At 44.0% G+C, this 14,855-nt stretch overlaps 1 protein-coding gene and 1 long non-coding RNA gene across 3 annotated transcripts in view; both read left to right on the top strand.

Moving 5' to 3' along the window:
- The window catches only part of SLC31A1 (solute carrier family 31 member 1), a 24,820-nt gene extending 14,500 nt beyond the window's left edge, over positions 1-10,320 (top strand). For both annotated transcript variants that reach the window (XM_070758519.1, XM_070758520.1), the window contains 4 exons: positions 4,831-5,001; positions 6,281-6,353; positions 7,565-7,733; positions 9,200-10,320. In XM_070758519.1, the coding sequence (XP_070614620.1) occupies positions 4,867-5,001; positions 6,281-6,353; positions 7,565-7,733; positions 9,200-9,401 (579 nt within the window). In that variant the 5' untranslated portion in view covers positions 4,831-4,866 and the 3' untranslated portion in view covers positions 9,402-10,320. The remainder of the gene's footprint in view (positions 1-4,830; positions 5,002-6,280; positions 6,354-7,564; positions 7,734-9,199) is intronic.
- LOC139170914 (uncharacterized) lies at positions 10,316-13,342 on the top strand. Its single transcript, XR_011559679.1, has 2 exons — positions 10,316-12,197; positions 12,329-13,342. It is a non-coding gene; the product is annotated as an uncharacterized lncRNA (long non-coding RNA).
- The last annotated feature ends 1,513 nt before the right edge of the window (positions 13,343-14,855 follow it).

The following is a 14,855-nucleotide window of genomic DNA, read 5'->3' as shown; positions in this document are numbered from 1 at the left end:
GCCGATTAGTTTGTGTTTGTGGATTGAGGGTGATATCCTGAGTAGTTGGAGTTTGCAGGCTACTTAGCCGTTTTGTAATGTGTGTCTGGGGTGTAACAATTTTTGTTTGGCTGCGGGTTTGTGGTCTGGTCATGTGTTTAGGGTGTTTGTCAGTTTGCTGTGTCAGTTTGCAGAATCAAATCAGTTTGATTCCGTATGTATCACATGTCTCCCTTAATTTTAAAAATTCAGCAAAAACATGTGACACATACAGAATATAGTTTGCCGGCTACGAATAAATTAACTGTCTTGAAATGCAAAAAAGAACTGTGACTCTCCTTCAATATACCAGGGTGATCCGACAGAAAAAAAACAATAAGAGGCACTAGCCATCACAATCTCCGGAACGTTTAAAATTTATTTTAAAACTACTAAAAAATTACTAAGCTTCCATCTATCCCTATTGACTTTGACAGAGTGTAAAACTCACATTGAAGAGATGCTTGCTTTTATATAATGCCGGTCAATTTATAACTGTACCTGGAACTCGCATTTTTAGGACAATTCTTTATGTGTGTGCAACATATTTTTGCTGAATTGAAAATGAAAGGAGACTAATATAGATCTATTTTGAGGTTGTTTCCTCTCATCAGGTAGCCATACCCTCGCTGGGATTTGAACCTGTAGCCTCTGCCTTTCGACAGAAAAAAAAGGTGTGTGTGTGTGTATACATAGATATACGCACACACATGTATATATATATGTCTATGATTATATGTTTTTCTTCTTCCTTTTTCCACGAGGAAAGAGAATTGTCAAAATACGCCCTATTCCGTTTTCTGTAGAAAGTAAGGATTTTTTTTTTAATGCTTTGAAGAATGCAGTTGAGGTTAACAGATTTCAACAGATATTCAACGGTTGTAAGGTCCCTACGTTTTTTAGGGCATTTCATTCTCAAAAACAATATAATTTTTTAGGTGAAGGCAGGTTGAAGTAGTAGGCTGCAGATACAACTGTCAAGCCTAAGGATTGAAAATGCCCAGAAGAGAGATTTAATCTTCTAGAAGATCTGCTTAGGATTTGGTTTTCAATCCCAAGCAATCTTAGAATATTTTCCCTCGGGACATTAATTAACAATGGCCCTCAAGACATTAATTAACGACACCTCTCTTGTTGTCAGGTGCCAAAAGGTAATTGCGAAGAACCGGAAAAATCTGTTTCATGACATTTATTTATTTGTTAGATTTATGAACCACCCAATTCTAAAATTATTATTATTATTATTATTATTATTGTTATTATTATTAATTGGATTTGTATGCCGCCCCTCTCCGGAGACTCGGGGCGGCTAGCAGCAATAATAAGACAGTGTATGGCAATAATCTAATACTAAAAACAATTAAAACCCATTATAATAAAAAACCAAACATACATACAGAGATACCATGCATAAAATGGACTCTGGCATGAAGGAATGAATAAAATCTGACAAGTAGCAGAGATACCCGTACTTGCTGTCTGGATAGACCGAGAGATCTTGAAGAGAAGAATGTTACATGATTGAAAGGACAGGATTCTTTCATTGCATAGAAACATAGAAGATTGACGGTAGAAAAAGACCTCCCGGTCCATCTAGTCTGCCCTGATACCATTTCCTGTATTTTATCTTAGGATGGATCTATGTTTATCCCAGGCACGTTTACATTCAGTTCCTGTGGATTGACCAACCCCGTCTGCTGGAAGTTTGTTCCAAGCATCTACTACTCTTTCAGTCAAATAATATTATTTATTTATTTATTTTATTTTATTTTGTCCAATACACAATGAGGGTTTTAGTAAATGTTAGCCTAGCTGCCATTGTTATGTGCATAACCAAGTATACTTGATATTTTTCCAATTTTTGATGTAATATTCCTAGCGAAAAACATTCTGGGTTTTTTTCTATTTCCTAATATTTCTTCCAACCAACTTCGGTAATGTCATCAGGGTAGAAAGGAGTGGGGTTTGGGGAGTGGAGGAAGAAGAAGGGATGGAGGAGAATGGCTGTGGGCAACTAGGTAAATCAGCGTGGATAGTTTTAAAATTGGTTTGCGACCTACGGAAACTGCCCACGTGGGTCCTTCGACAATATATTGTGCCAATCCCCAGAAGAGCTAAATTAGCAATTAATATAAGCCTGTTGTGTAAAACCTGTTGCTTGTGGGATGCCTTCTGAATACACAAAGCAACAATTATCTCAGTTTTGTTTTATGTTTTTGTTTCAAACCAGCAATTTTGGCTCAAATTGTGTCCAACTTCACTGTTTTAAAAAACCCCAACAACAACAATTTGTCTATTGTTTTATAAATAAATTGCATTTGAAAGGAAAGGTTACTTTCGCCCACCGCAAATAGACTTATTTCCAAAGCAAACCATGTTTTGAATTAGCAATAACATTAGCAATAGCGTTTAGATAGTGTTTCATTGGTGCTTTTACAGCCCTCTCTAAGCAGTTTACAGAATCAGCATATCTCCCCCAATAGTCTGGGTCCTCATTTGACCCCATCATAGGAACTTAGGTAGCTGTGATTTTTTTCATTTTGTTATTTCTGTTCTGAACCTTTGTAACTTTACGGAGCCTGGTTGTGCCAGGGTTGTCTACCTGTCTGTAACTATGATGGAGCTGTAATAAACTCCTATCTTTATCATCAGTGATAATCATTGGGTCACCCTGACTTTTGAATCCCTTCCAGGTTTCCAAACATCAAAGTCCAAGAAGCTATAAATGAAGGATCTGCTGGTAGTTTCCATAAGAAGGGAAGAAAAAAGGGAGGGGGGGAAAGAGAGAGAGAAGGAAAAGAAGAAAGGAGGGAATAAGGGAGAGAGAGAGAAAAAGGTAGGAAGGAGAAGAAGAGAGAGAAGGAAAAGTAATAATAATAATAATAATAATAATAATAATAATAATAATAATAATGTATTAGATTTGTATGCCGCCCCTCTCCGAAGACTCGAAGAGAGAGAGAGAAGAAGAAAGAGAGAAAGAAGGAAGGAAAGAGAGAAAGAGAGAAAGAAAGAAAAGAGGGAGGGAAGGGGAGAGAGAGGAAGAAAGAAAGAGAAGAAAAGCAAGAAAAAAGGGAGGGAGAGGGAGAAAGAAAGAAAAAAGAAAGAAAGAAGGAAAGAAAGGAAAAAGGAAAGAAAGACAGGAAAAAGAAAAAGAAAGCAAGAAAAGGAGGAGGGGAGAGAGAAAAAGAAAGAAAGAAAAAGAGAAAGAATAAATAAATATAGAGAGAGGGAGGGAGGGAAGTAAAAAAGAGAGAAAGAAAAAGGAAAGAAAGAAGGAAAGAAAGAGAGGGAGGGAGGGGGAGAGAAAAAGAAAGAAAGAGAAAGAGAAAGAGTAAAGAAATAAAGAGAGAGGGAGGGAGGGAAGTAAAAGAGAAAGAGAAAGAAAAAGGACTATGGATGGATGAGGTCCCCCTAGCTTGGAGCAGCTGCTGGCAAAATTTTTCAAGTTTCATCCAGCTTCCTTGCCCCTTCTCCCCCTGCCGTCGGCTAAGCTTTATCAATTTCTTCTATTTCCTTCTTTCCCCAGTTTGAGGCTGGTGATCGGCCAGGGATGGGATTAAATAAATTGGATTTTCTCCTCCTGCCTGCTTATCCCCTCCATCTTAATGCATTTAGAGGCCAAGGCGAATGGCGTTCGTTTTCAGAACCCAGGCCTCCATCGCCGGGGGCGTTTGTAGACCTTTCTGCTGTTACATCAACAGTTGGCCCTAATGTGATTGAAGATGTCTGTTTCCAATAAAACCAGGAGCTATTGAAGACGAACAGTGACTTTTCTCTGGATTGTTTTTCGAGTTAATTCAATTCACAAATGGCAGGGCCGAGGCCCGCGACATTCCTGCTTTTTCCCTTGATCAGCTCCTTCTCGACACTGTCTGCAGCTTCTCGGTAGAAAATTGATTCTTGAAAGGGTACCTCGACCTAAGAACGCCTCTACGTACGAACTTTTCTAGATAAGGACCGGGTGTTCAGGATTTTTTTGCCTCTTCTCAAGAACCATTTTTCCACTTACAAACCCAACTGTAACCGGGAAAGGCAGGGAGAAGCCTCCGTGGGGCCTCTCTTGGAATCTCCTGGGAGGAAACAGGGCCGGAAAAGGTGGGAAGAAGCCTCCGTGGGGCCTCTCTTGGAATCTCCTAGGAGGAAACAGGGCCGGAAATGGTGGGGAGAAGCCTCCGTGGGGCCTCTCTAGGAATCTCCTAGGAGGAAACAGCCGGAAAATGTGGGGAGAGGCCTCCGTGGAGCCTCTCTTGGAACCTCCTGGGAGGAAACAGGGTTGGAAAAGGCGGGTAGAAGCCTCTGTGGGGCCTCTCTAAGAATCTCCTAGGAGGAAACAGAGCCAGAAAAGGCGGGGAGAAGCCTCCGTGGGGCCTCTCTAGGAACCTCCTGGGAGGAAACAGGGCCTCCACCCTCCCCGTGGTTTCCCCAATCACACACATTATTTCCTTTTGCATTGATTCCTATGGGGAAAATTATTTCTTCTTACAAACTTTTTCTGCTTAAGAACCTGGTCACGGAACGAATTATGTTCGTAAGTAGAGGTACCACTGTATTCTGATCCAAACTAGGACAGGAGTGACTTAGTGTTATGGAGGAGAATATTTTTGTAGCTCAGGGGTTGAAACGCAAGTTCCTCGGCGGTCTCTGAGTTTGGGGTTTTTTTTGCAGACGTTTCATTACCAAACTAGGTAACATCATCAGTGATAGGAGGGAAGAGGAGGACTGTGTGGTCCTTGACACCCTTTGCATTATTCTTTCTGTTCCCCATTGTCCCTGAATGTCCTTCTAACACCAGCCAATGGATTTTTGCAGGCGTTCACCAGCTTATCCTCTTCCCCGTGAGCCAAGATGGACCACGCCGAGCACCATGCCCATATGGCCCACATGGACCACAACATGAGTGGCTCAACGGTGCCCACCACGGATCCTCATGCCCACCATCACTCCACGAAAACTCCTGGACACATGCATGGAGGAATGATGGTAAGAGGGTTGGGCTAAGCCTGAAGCCAGAATAGACGAGAGAATAAATGCCCCTCCCTACCGGCCCTTCTGTTCTGCCCCAGCTTTGGACCACCAAGAACGCAGTGCACACTCAGTTGGTTCAAAGATGTGTTTACTCAATTAACGACCTTGCTTAGTAGTTGACACACAGAAGCCACAAAAAAAACCAGCTGTTCTTAACAGTCCACAAACTCATAAATTAAGTCTAAACAAATAGTCCTGGATATGTAGCAATAGCCTTCGACTTGTATTTAAGCATTTAGATTATACACCACTTCGTAGTGCAATAGCATTTAGACTTATCTACTGCTTCGTAATGCTTTGACAGCTCTCTCTAAGTGGTTTACAGAGTCAAGGAAGGAAGGAAGGGAAGAAAGGAAGGAACGAAGGAAGGAAGGGAAGAAAGGAAGGAACAAAGGAAGGAGGGAAAGGAAGGGAGGGAAGAAAGGAAGGAAAGAAGGAATGGAAGAAGGGAAGGAAGGAACGAAGGAAGGAAGGAGGGGAAGGAAGGAAGGGCAGGCAATAGCATTTAGACATGTACCGCTTCGTAGTGCTTTTACAGCCCTCTCTAAGCGGTTTACAGAACCAACCCTTTGTCCCCAACAATCTGGTCCCTCATTTGACCCACCTTGGAAAGATGGAAGGCTGACTCAACCTTGAGCCGGTGGTGAGATTTGAACTGCTGAACTACCAGCTAGCAGTTAGCTGAAGGAACCTGCTGCGCTGCATTCTAACCACTGCGCTACCCCGGCTATCACAAAGCTTACAAGGGTTGGCAAAATGCCTAGAAGCAGTTCGCAGGAAGGAGGCCCATAAAGATAACAATGCCGTCTGGCAGGACCCAGGGGAAGAGCCTTCTCTGTGGCGGCCCCAACCCTCTGGAACCAGCTCTCCCCGGAGATTAGGATTGCCCCCACCCTCCTTGCCTTTCGTAAACTCCTTAAAACCCACCTCCGCCATCAGGCATGGGGGAATTGAGACATCTCCCCCGGGCCTATATAGTATGTTCGTGTGTATGTTTTGCTTTTAAATAAGGGTTTTTAACATATTTTTAAATATTAGATTTGTTGTACATTGTTTTTATTATTGATGTGAGCCGCCTTGAGTCTAGGGAGAGGGGCGGCTTACAAATCTAATAAATAATAATAATAGAGCAGAACTTTTCAAAACACGAAGGCAAGCGAACGAATGTTGTTTCCGTTTGCCCTGTTCTTCTTAATAACATTTTACATGGACTCCCATTTTTCTCTCTGGACAGGATATGACTTTTCACTTCAGCTATCAAAACGTCCCCTTGCTGTTTTCGGGCCTTGTCATCAATTCAGCCGGAGGTGAGTGAAGGGGAGCAGCCGGGGGGGACAAAGGAAACGACAATGGATGGAGACACATCTGTTCTGTCGGGCTCTCTGGTAGGAGCCTCCCGAAAATTCAAGGGTACAAATTTCAGACACACACACACACGTTTGAAAATGCAAAACAATGTTCTTTATCACAAAAGTCAAAATAAACTAAGCACTCTATTTGTATTGCAAAGAGCACTCTTCCCAAAACAACTGGGTAGTCTGTACAATTTCCCTTAAGCAGTCCTTAAATACTTAGCCAGCAGCTGTGAAGACACTTCACACCCCTTCTTCTTCCAACGAAGGGAGACACACACACACTTTGCTCTGCTTTGGATTCAAAGGCGTGAAAAAGCAACAAAGTCCAGAAGACACAGGATTCCTGACGATACTGCAACAGATATTCTTCCACAACGGCCAAACCCACATGCTGCTATTTATAGCAGCAGCCCTAATTACTGGAGCCCCACCCAAACACAGGTGGCCGCTCTTATCTCCTGTAATATGTTCTTACTTGGTCTCTTCTACGCATAGAAACATAGAAGACTGACGGCAGAAAAAGACCTCATGGTCCATCTAGTCTGCCCTTATACTATTTCCTGTGTTTTATCTTAGGATGGATCTATGTTTATCCCAGGCATGTTTGAATTCAGTGACTGTGGATTTACCAACCACGTCTGCTGGAAGTTTGTTCCGTCAAATAATATTTTCTCACGTTGCTTGTGATCTTTCCCCCAACTAACTTCAGATTGTGTCCCCTTGTTCTTGTGTTCACTTTCCTATTAAAAACACTTCCCTCCTGAACCTTATCATTCTATAATTCTGCGCTTGCATGGGTCCAAAATGTCATCATCTGAATCAACGGAAGATAAGGGAGATTGACTGCCTGGGCTGTGTGCCAAGCCCCCTCAGCCGAGTCACTCCCACCTTCTTCTTCGTCCGAGGAAACTAAACTCTGAACTGACTCTATCGGCAATAACACAGGCCTGTGACATGTTGAAGTTTCCCCTGCATCCACCTCCCCATTCCCTGGGGCAGGAGCTGGGCCAGAGCCAACCACAACACCATCCAACCTCCCCACTACACAATAGTCATACCAACTTCCCCCGCGAACATTCCCCGCGAGAGTTACGGTCCTTGCAACCTTACATCCCGGATAACCCCTCGTCCATTTAATAAACCTGGTCTCTTCTTCCTTTCAGAAATGGCTGGAGCATTTGTGGCTATTTTCTGCCTGGCCATGTTCTACGAGGGCTTGAAGATCGGCCGGGAGAGCCTGCTGCGGAAGTCACAAGTCAGCATCCGCTACAACTCCATGCCGCTCCCGGGACCCAACGGCACCGTCTTGATGGAGACGCACAAAACGGTTGGGTGAGTTCACGTTGCCGTTTGGCTACAAAAACGGTTGGTGGTGGTGGGGGGCCCATGTGGCAGGACCTTCTCTGTGGTGGCTCCGGCCCTCTGGAATCAACTGCCCCCTCCCCCTCCCCGGAGATCCACACAGCCCCCACCCTCCTGGCCTTACGAAAAGCCGTAAAAACATGATTTTGCCGGCAGGCCTGGGGCCTATGAACTATACCAAGGGTAGCCAAAGTTGGCTCTCCTACGACATGTGGACTTCAACTCCCAGAATTCCTGAGCTAGCATGATTGGCTCAGGAATTCTGGGAGTTGAAGTCCACAAGACATAGAAGAGCCAACTTTGCCTAACCCTGAGCTATACCATCTAGCTCCGGCCAAGAAGGATATGAATGGCTTCATTTTTAGGAGTTTTAAATTATATTATTTTAAATTGTTGTACGCCTCCCAGAGTCCGGAAGGAGTTGGGCGGTTTATAAATCAAATACTGTAAATTAAACAACAGGGAGCTGGACACGTAAAGTACCAACACTCTTGTGTTATGAGGACATAAAAGCTGTGTACTGTATTTTAAGGAGCTGCAGACAAGCCATTTGGGGTCATCGTTGTTAAAACGGGGCCCTTGCAAAACGTTTGTGAGGCCACACTTGGAGTACTGTGTACACTTCTGTTCACTGCACTTCAAGAAGGATATAATGGAACTGGAAAAGGTGCAACTCAGCAAACGAGATCACTATGCTGGATTTTGTATTTCATCACCAGTCGGGCGCTTCCCAAGCACCTAGGACTGCGTGATGTAGCGGCGAATTATGTGTGCCGATCCCAGTAAAGCGGCCTTTTGCAATTGACAGGTGGAGATGTTGTCAATTCCGATGGTTTTCAAATGTCTGCTGAGATCCTTTGCCACTGTGCCCAGCGTGCCAAGTACCACTGGGTCCACTTTCACGGGCTTAGGCCAGAGTCGTTGCAGCTCGATTTTTAGATCTTCATATTTCACTAATTTCTCTAGCTGCTTCTCCTCAATTCTGCTGTCTCCTGGGATTGCGATGTCGATGATCCATACTTTCTTTTTCTCCACAATCAGGATGTCTGGTGTGTTATGCTTCAGAATTCGGTCAGTCTGAAGTCGGAAGTCCCACAGTAGTTTTGCTTGCTCATTTTCGACCACTTTTTCGGGCTTATGATCCCACCAGTTCTTTGCCACTGGTAAATGGTAGTTCCGGCACAAGTTCCAGTGGAACTTATTATTATTATTATTATTATTATTATTATTATTATTATATCCATCCTAAGAATAAATACAGGAAATAGTGTAAGGGTAGTGTAAGCATTCGCTGGCTGGGGAATTCTGGGAGTTGAAGTCCAAATATCTTCAAGTTGCCAAGGTTGGGAAACACTGGACGAGATGGACCAGGAGGTCTTTTTCTGCCGTCAATCTTCTATGTTTCTTCATCTTTCCCTTCTTCCCTTTTCACTTAGTCAACAGATGCTGAGTGTCCCTCACCTCTTCCAGACCATCCTCCACATCATCCAAGTGGTGGTCAGCTACTTCCTCATGCTGGTCTTCATGACCTATAACGCCTATCTCTGCATCGCCGTGGCGGCCGGCGCGGGCGCGGGCTACTTCTTCTTCAGCTGGAAAAAAGCCGTCGTGGTGGACATCACCGAGCATTGCCATTAACGGTTCTCCTTACTACCACCCTACAAACCCCTCCCCACCCTTCAGACTCCCAAGGGACCAAGTTTACTAGACCTACGCCAAGGAAATGGGGCGCCCTCTGGGTTTGTGCCACCTTTGTGCCTCCTGCTCCACTCTACCCCCCATCCCCAAAAGCTTTGGGTCAGGGGGTCAAGGGGGCAAGGAAGATTTCCATGGGTAAATGAGTCGGGCGGCCAGCTAAGGCAACCTACGGTTGATGGATGAAATCTTGCAATCTTGGGCTTGGTTTCAGCCCTGATTTGAAGGCAGGAGCTCAACCTTGGCCATTCCAGGTCCATTTATTTTTGTACTTTTAGCATCCTCAGTTGCTAGGAGGGAGCAAGGAACACACACAGAACCCTGTTGTAGGCGCCAAGCACAACTACAACCCCTTTGGTATGTTTTGATGGGCAATCTAGCCAAAGTGTCCACAGCCCTGTTTTTTTCCTTGAGAAGTCGGCTCTGTTCACGAAGTTATAAATGAAGGATCTGCTGTAGTCTGTGTAAGAAAGGAAGAAAAAAAGGGAAGGGAGAGAGAGAGAGAGAAAGAAAGGAAGGAAAAGAAGAAAGGGAGGGAGAGAGAAAGGAAAGAAAGAATGGAAGAAAGAAAGAAAGAAAGAAAAGTCTACTTTGAAGCTCGATTTGTCAACTGCTGTTTGACAGCTGCCAAAAATTGGTTGCATTGGGTTTTGGTTCTAGGAAGCCGCTATCTTTGACCCAGGAAGGTTCTAGGCCTCCCCTTGTTATAGATTGTTCTGGGGCAAAAAGAAATTGCTTGCCCATGTCCACTACCCATTTCTAGCTGTTGACCATGAGATGCTGGTTAAAAATAATGGGGAAACCAATATAATAGCTTTTTTTTAACAAAACATATTTTAAATAAACTTGCAGTATAAATGTTTTTAGGGGGTATTTTTTCTCCTGATTTTCAGGCTGGCCTAAATACACTGCTCCAAAAATAAAAATAAAGAGAACACTTAAAGCAACACAATATAACTCCAAGTCAATCAAACTTCTGTGAAATCAAACTGTCCACTTAGGAAGCAACACTGATTGACCATCAATTTCACCTGCTGTTGTGCACATTCAACTTTGTAGGGAATAAAGTATTCAATGATAATATTTCATTCATTCAGAACTAGGATGTGTTGTTTGAATGTTCCCTTTATTTATTTATTTTTGAGCAGTGTATATGTATTTGTAAAATATTAAACCTAATTGTCATGCCCTTAAGATCCCAGTGGCTTCAAACAAAGCTGGGATACAGGATTTAGGCAGAGAATGTCCCAGATCTAATCCATTATGTGGAGGATTCTATTTCCTGAATGGCAAATAGCAGCAGGTGGGAGGGAATTACCATATTTTTCGGAGTATAAGATGCACCTTAGTTTTTGGGAAGGAAAATAGGGAAAAGATTGTTACCAGAATTCATCTGGCCAGCATCCTTAGTCTGGTCAATTTCAATACATTATTTTATCCTCTGGTTAGGGCTTTAAAAAAAACTTTATTTGGAGAGAGTAACTATGAAAGAGTTTGCAAGCCAGTAAGAGCTGGGAACATCATTAGCATCTGGAAAGAAACATTGGGAGCAAGTTAGACCAAATGGGGGGAAAAAATCCTGCAAAGACTTAGGGCTTGCAAAACATTCTTTGCAGAGAGTAACAATGAAAAAGCATGCAAGCTGGTAAGAGCTCGGAACATTGTTAGCATCTGGTTAAGGGCTGGGAATAAACTTATTTGGAGCAAATTAGAGCAATGAAAAACAACCTGCAAAGACTTTGGGCTTGGAAAACATTCTTTGCAGAGAGTAAACAGTGAAAGAACCTGCAAGGTAAGAGCTTAGGGCTTGGAAAACATTCTTCGCAGAGAGTAAACAGTGAAAGAGCTTGCAAGCTGGTAAGAGCCGGGAACATCGTTAACACCTGGTTAGGGCTGGAAAGAAACTTATTCCAAGCAAGTTAGAGAAATTAAAAAAAATTCTGCAAAGATTTAGGGCTTGGAAAACACTTTTCCCCGAGAGAAGCAACGAAAAAGCCTGCAAGTTAAGAGCTGGGAAGATTATTAGTAGCTAGTAAGGGCTGGGGGGCGGGGGGAGGGAGAAAAACTACATTCTTAGACTCCGAAAAATATGGTAACTTTTGAATCATGCCTGTGAGCCTCTTGGGCACACCTGGATGGCCATTGGGAGACCCAAAAGCCCCCCCCCCCTCAAATTGTCCAGTAGGAATTCACACTTAGCGTGAATTAGACTCTTAGTTAAGAGGGAGGGCTGAGGCTGCTGGGACGTGTAGTCCAGCATTATCTGAGCTACTGTTTGAACTCCTTCCATAGAAGGAAGAAGAGTAGAATCGGGGTGAAAACTTTTTCTTTCTTTTTTAAAACCGACTGGGGTGGAAAAGTACACACAAGTTTGAGAGCTCTGACGGCAGAAAATCAAAGCTTTGCCGCGTGCAAAGTTTGTTCTACCTCCAGGCTGTTTGGCTCGACTACAATCGCTGCGCTCGGAGCCCATAACAAAAGGATGGCGTTGACCCAAACGAATAGTAAACCAGTAGCTGAATTAGCCTTCTCTCCCCGCTACCGACCGTACAATCAAGTTCTCAGCCTCCTACTAATCTCTTTAGAAGGCACAAAGACGAGATTCACGATACATTTCATCCCAGCCACAAATGAGTCATCTTTGTGGCTCATTTCGTGACAGTACAATCAACGATTAGCTTTCTCGCGTCTGTATGCTTGCTATTATCTATCCTGTGTAAACTCTGGGTTAATACCATGGTGTGAAGCTGACCCTATAGAGCAGTGTTTCCCAACCTTGGCCACTTGAAGATATCTGGACTTCAACTCCCAGAATTCCCCAGGCTGGGGAATTCTGGGAGTTGAAGTCCAAATATCTTCAAGTGGCCAAGGTTGGGAAACACTGCTATAGAGGAGTGGTGGCGAACCTTTTTGTCCTCGGGTGCCGAAAGAGTGTGCCCTCGCACTATTGTGAATGTGTGAGGGCCCAGACCCATAATTCAATGCCTGGGGAGGGCAGAAACAGAGGCCCTCTGGAGGCCGGAAACAGCCTGTTTCCCAACTTCTGGTGGGCCCAGTAGGCTCGTGTTTCGCCCTCCCCAGGCCCCAAACACTTCCCTGGAACCAGAAGAGGGTAAAAACACCCTCCCCATCCCTCTGGAGGCTCTCTGGAAGCCAAAAACGCCCTCCCAAAGCCTCTGTGCGAGCCAAAAATCAGTACACACGTGAACTTTGGATCTGAGCTAGGGCAACGGCTCGCGTGCCAACAGATATGGCTCCCCATGCCACCCGTGCCATAGGTTCACCATCACTAATATAGAGCTGGAGGAAAAAAGTGGGGCGGGGAGAGGAATACAGTGGCGCCTCTACTTGAGAACTTAATTCATTCTGTGACGTAGAAAAGTTTGTAAGTAGAAGCAATTTTAGGAATCAATGTAAAAGCAAATATTGCGTGCAAACCCATTAGGAAAGAAATAAAAGCTCGGAATTTGGGTGGGAGGAGGAGGAGGAAGAGGAGGAGGTGGACAGTCGCTGCCCAGAGCGAAGGGAGCGTTTCTTTTCTCTGGGCACTGGCAGAGGTTTATTCCCTCTCCAAACGCCCAGAGAAAGGAAAATGCTTTGTTTGCTATGGGCTGCCAAAGCCTCCTTAAGCGCCACCGAAAGGCTCCTCTGGCCGCCCAGAACAACCCGAGATGGCCGGGATTAAAGGGCAAATAGCAGGAAACTGGCCGGGCCTTTGTGCCGCTCTCAAATTTCCTGGGAAATTTTTCTGGGCTCGGATTCTTAAGTAGAAAATGGTTCGTAAGAAGAGGGGGGGAAATCTTGAACACCCAGTTCTTATCTTGAAATGTTCTTAAGTAGAGGCGTTAAGTAGAGGTCCCACTGTATTAAAATTTCAAAATATGCCAGCATCTTTCCCTTGTTTATGGACCTGTCGCGTTTACTCGCTGACCATAATCCAGTATTGTTGCTGTTCTAGTCTTCCTTCTCCCTCCATTGACAGTATAGCCATGAAAATTAAAACGTGCCTTAGTGCAGTATTTCCCAACCTTGGCCACTTGAAGATATTTGGACTTCAACTCCCAGAATTCCCCAGCCAGCAGATGCTGGCTGGGGAATTCTGGGAGTTGAAGTCCAAATATCTTCAAGTGGCCAAGGTTGGGAAACACTGCCTTAGTGTACCATGTAGGATGTCTGTTTTAAACCCTTAGCTGATGAATGCATATCCATCGGCGAGCATTATGGGAATACAAATGATTACCCTGTTGTACCTTCTAAAAGTAGTGTGTCTTAACTGAAAATGATGGATGTGTCATAATGTTTACACCTATCCTCTGTTGTTCTGTAGAATAAAGAGATTCAAGTCATAATCTGGAATTTGTCTTGCCCGCCTCACCGCGTGACAAGCCCTTCTCTCATACCTCTATCCATTTCCAAACCGGAGGAACGGGTTGGCACATACACAGCCCTCCAGACACAATATGCCAAAGTAGTAGTATCCCTACAATAGCTCCCAATTTAATGCGTTCGGCGTTAGAAAGAAGATTGACAGCCGAAAAAGACCTCCTGGTCCATCTAGTCTGCCCTTAGACTATTTCCTGTATTTTATCTTAGGATGGATCTATGTTTATCCCAGGGCACGTTTAAATTCAGTTCCTGTGGATTTACCAACCACGTCTACTGGATGTTTGTTCCAAGCATCTACTACTCTTTCAGTCAAATAATATTCTCTCACGTTGCTTCTGATCTTTCCCCCAACTAACCTCAGATTGTGCCCCTTGTTTTTGTGTTCACTTTCCTGTTAAAAAATTTCCTCCTGAACATTTAACATATTTAAATATTTCAATCGTGTTTCCCTTTCCCTTCTGTCCTCCAGACTATACAGATTAAGTTCATGAAGTTTTTCCTGTTTTAAGTTTTATGCTGAAGACCTTCCACCATTTTTGTAGCCCATCTTTGGACCCGTTCAGTTGGATCCATCTCTTTTTTATTTATTATTAGAGTTGAAAGGGACCTTACAGGTCATCAAGTTCAACCCCCTGCTTGAGCAGGAAATCCTACATCACTCAAGCCAAATGGCAGTCCAATCTCCTCTTGAAAATGTCCAATGTTGGGGAGTTCACAACCTCCAGTGGCAGGCCGTTCCACTGGTTGATCGCTCTCACCATCAGGAAATTCTTCCTTATCTCCAGGTTGAATCTTTCCTTGGTCAGCTTCCAACCGCTGTTTCTCGTCCGACTCTCTGGTGCCCTGGAAAATAGTGTGCCCCCCTCCTCTCCGTGGCAACCCCTTAAGTACCTGTATACAGCTATCATGTCCCCCCTAGCCCTTCTTTTTAATAGACTATCCATGCCCAGTTTATTTATTTATTTTTATTTATTTATTTATTACTTAGATTTGTATGCCGCCCCTCTCCGA

The sequence above is a fragment of the Erythrolamprus reginae genome, chromosome 8 (assembly GCF_031021105.1).
Source record: "Erythrolamprus reginae isolate rEryReg1 chromosome 8, rEryReg1.hap1, whole genome shotgun sequence".
In the NCBI taxonomy this organism is placed as follows: Eukaryota; Metazoa; Chordata; class Lepidosauria; order Squamata; family Dipsadidae; genus Erythrolamprus; species Erythrolamprus reginae.
The sequence above is the reverse complement of the archived record's forward strand: the minus strand, read 5'-3'. Positions and strand labels throughout refer to the sequence as shown.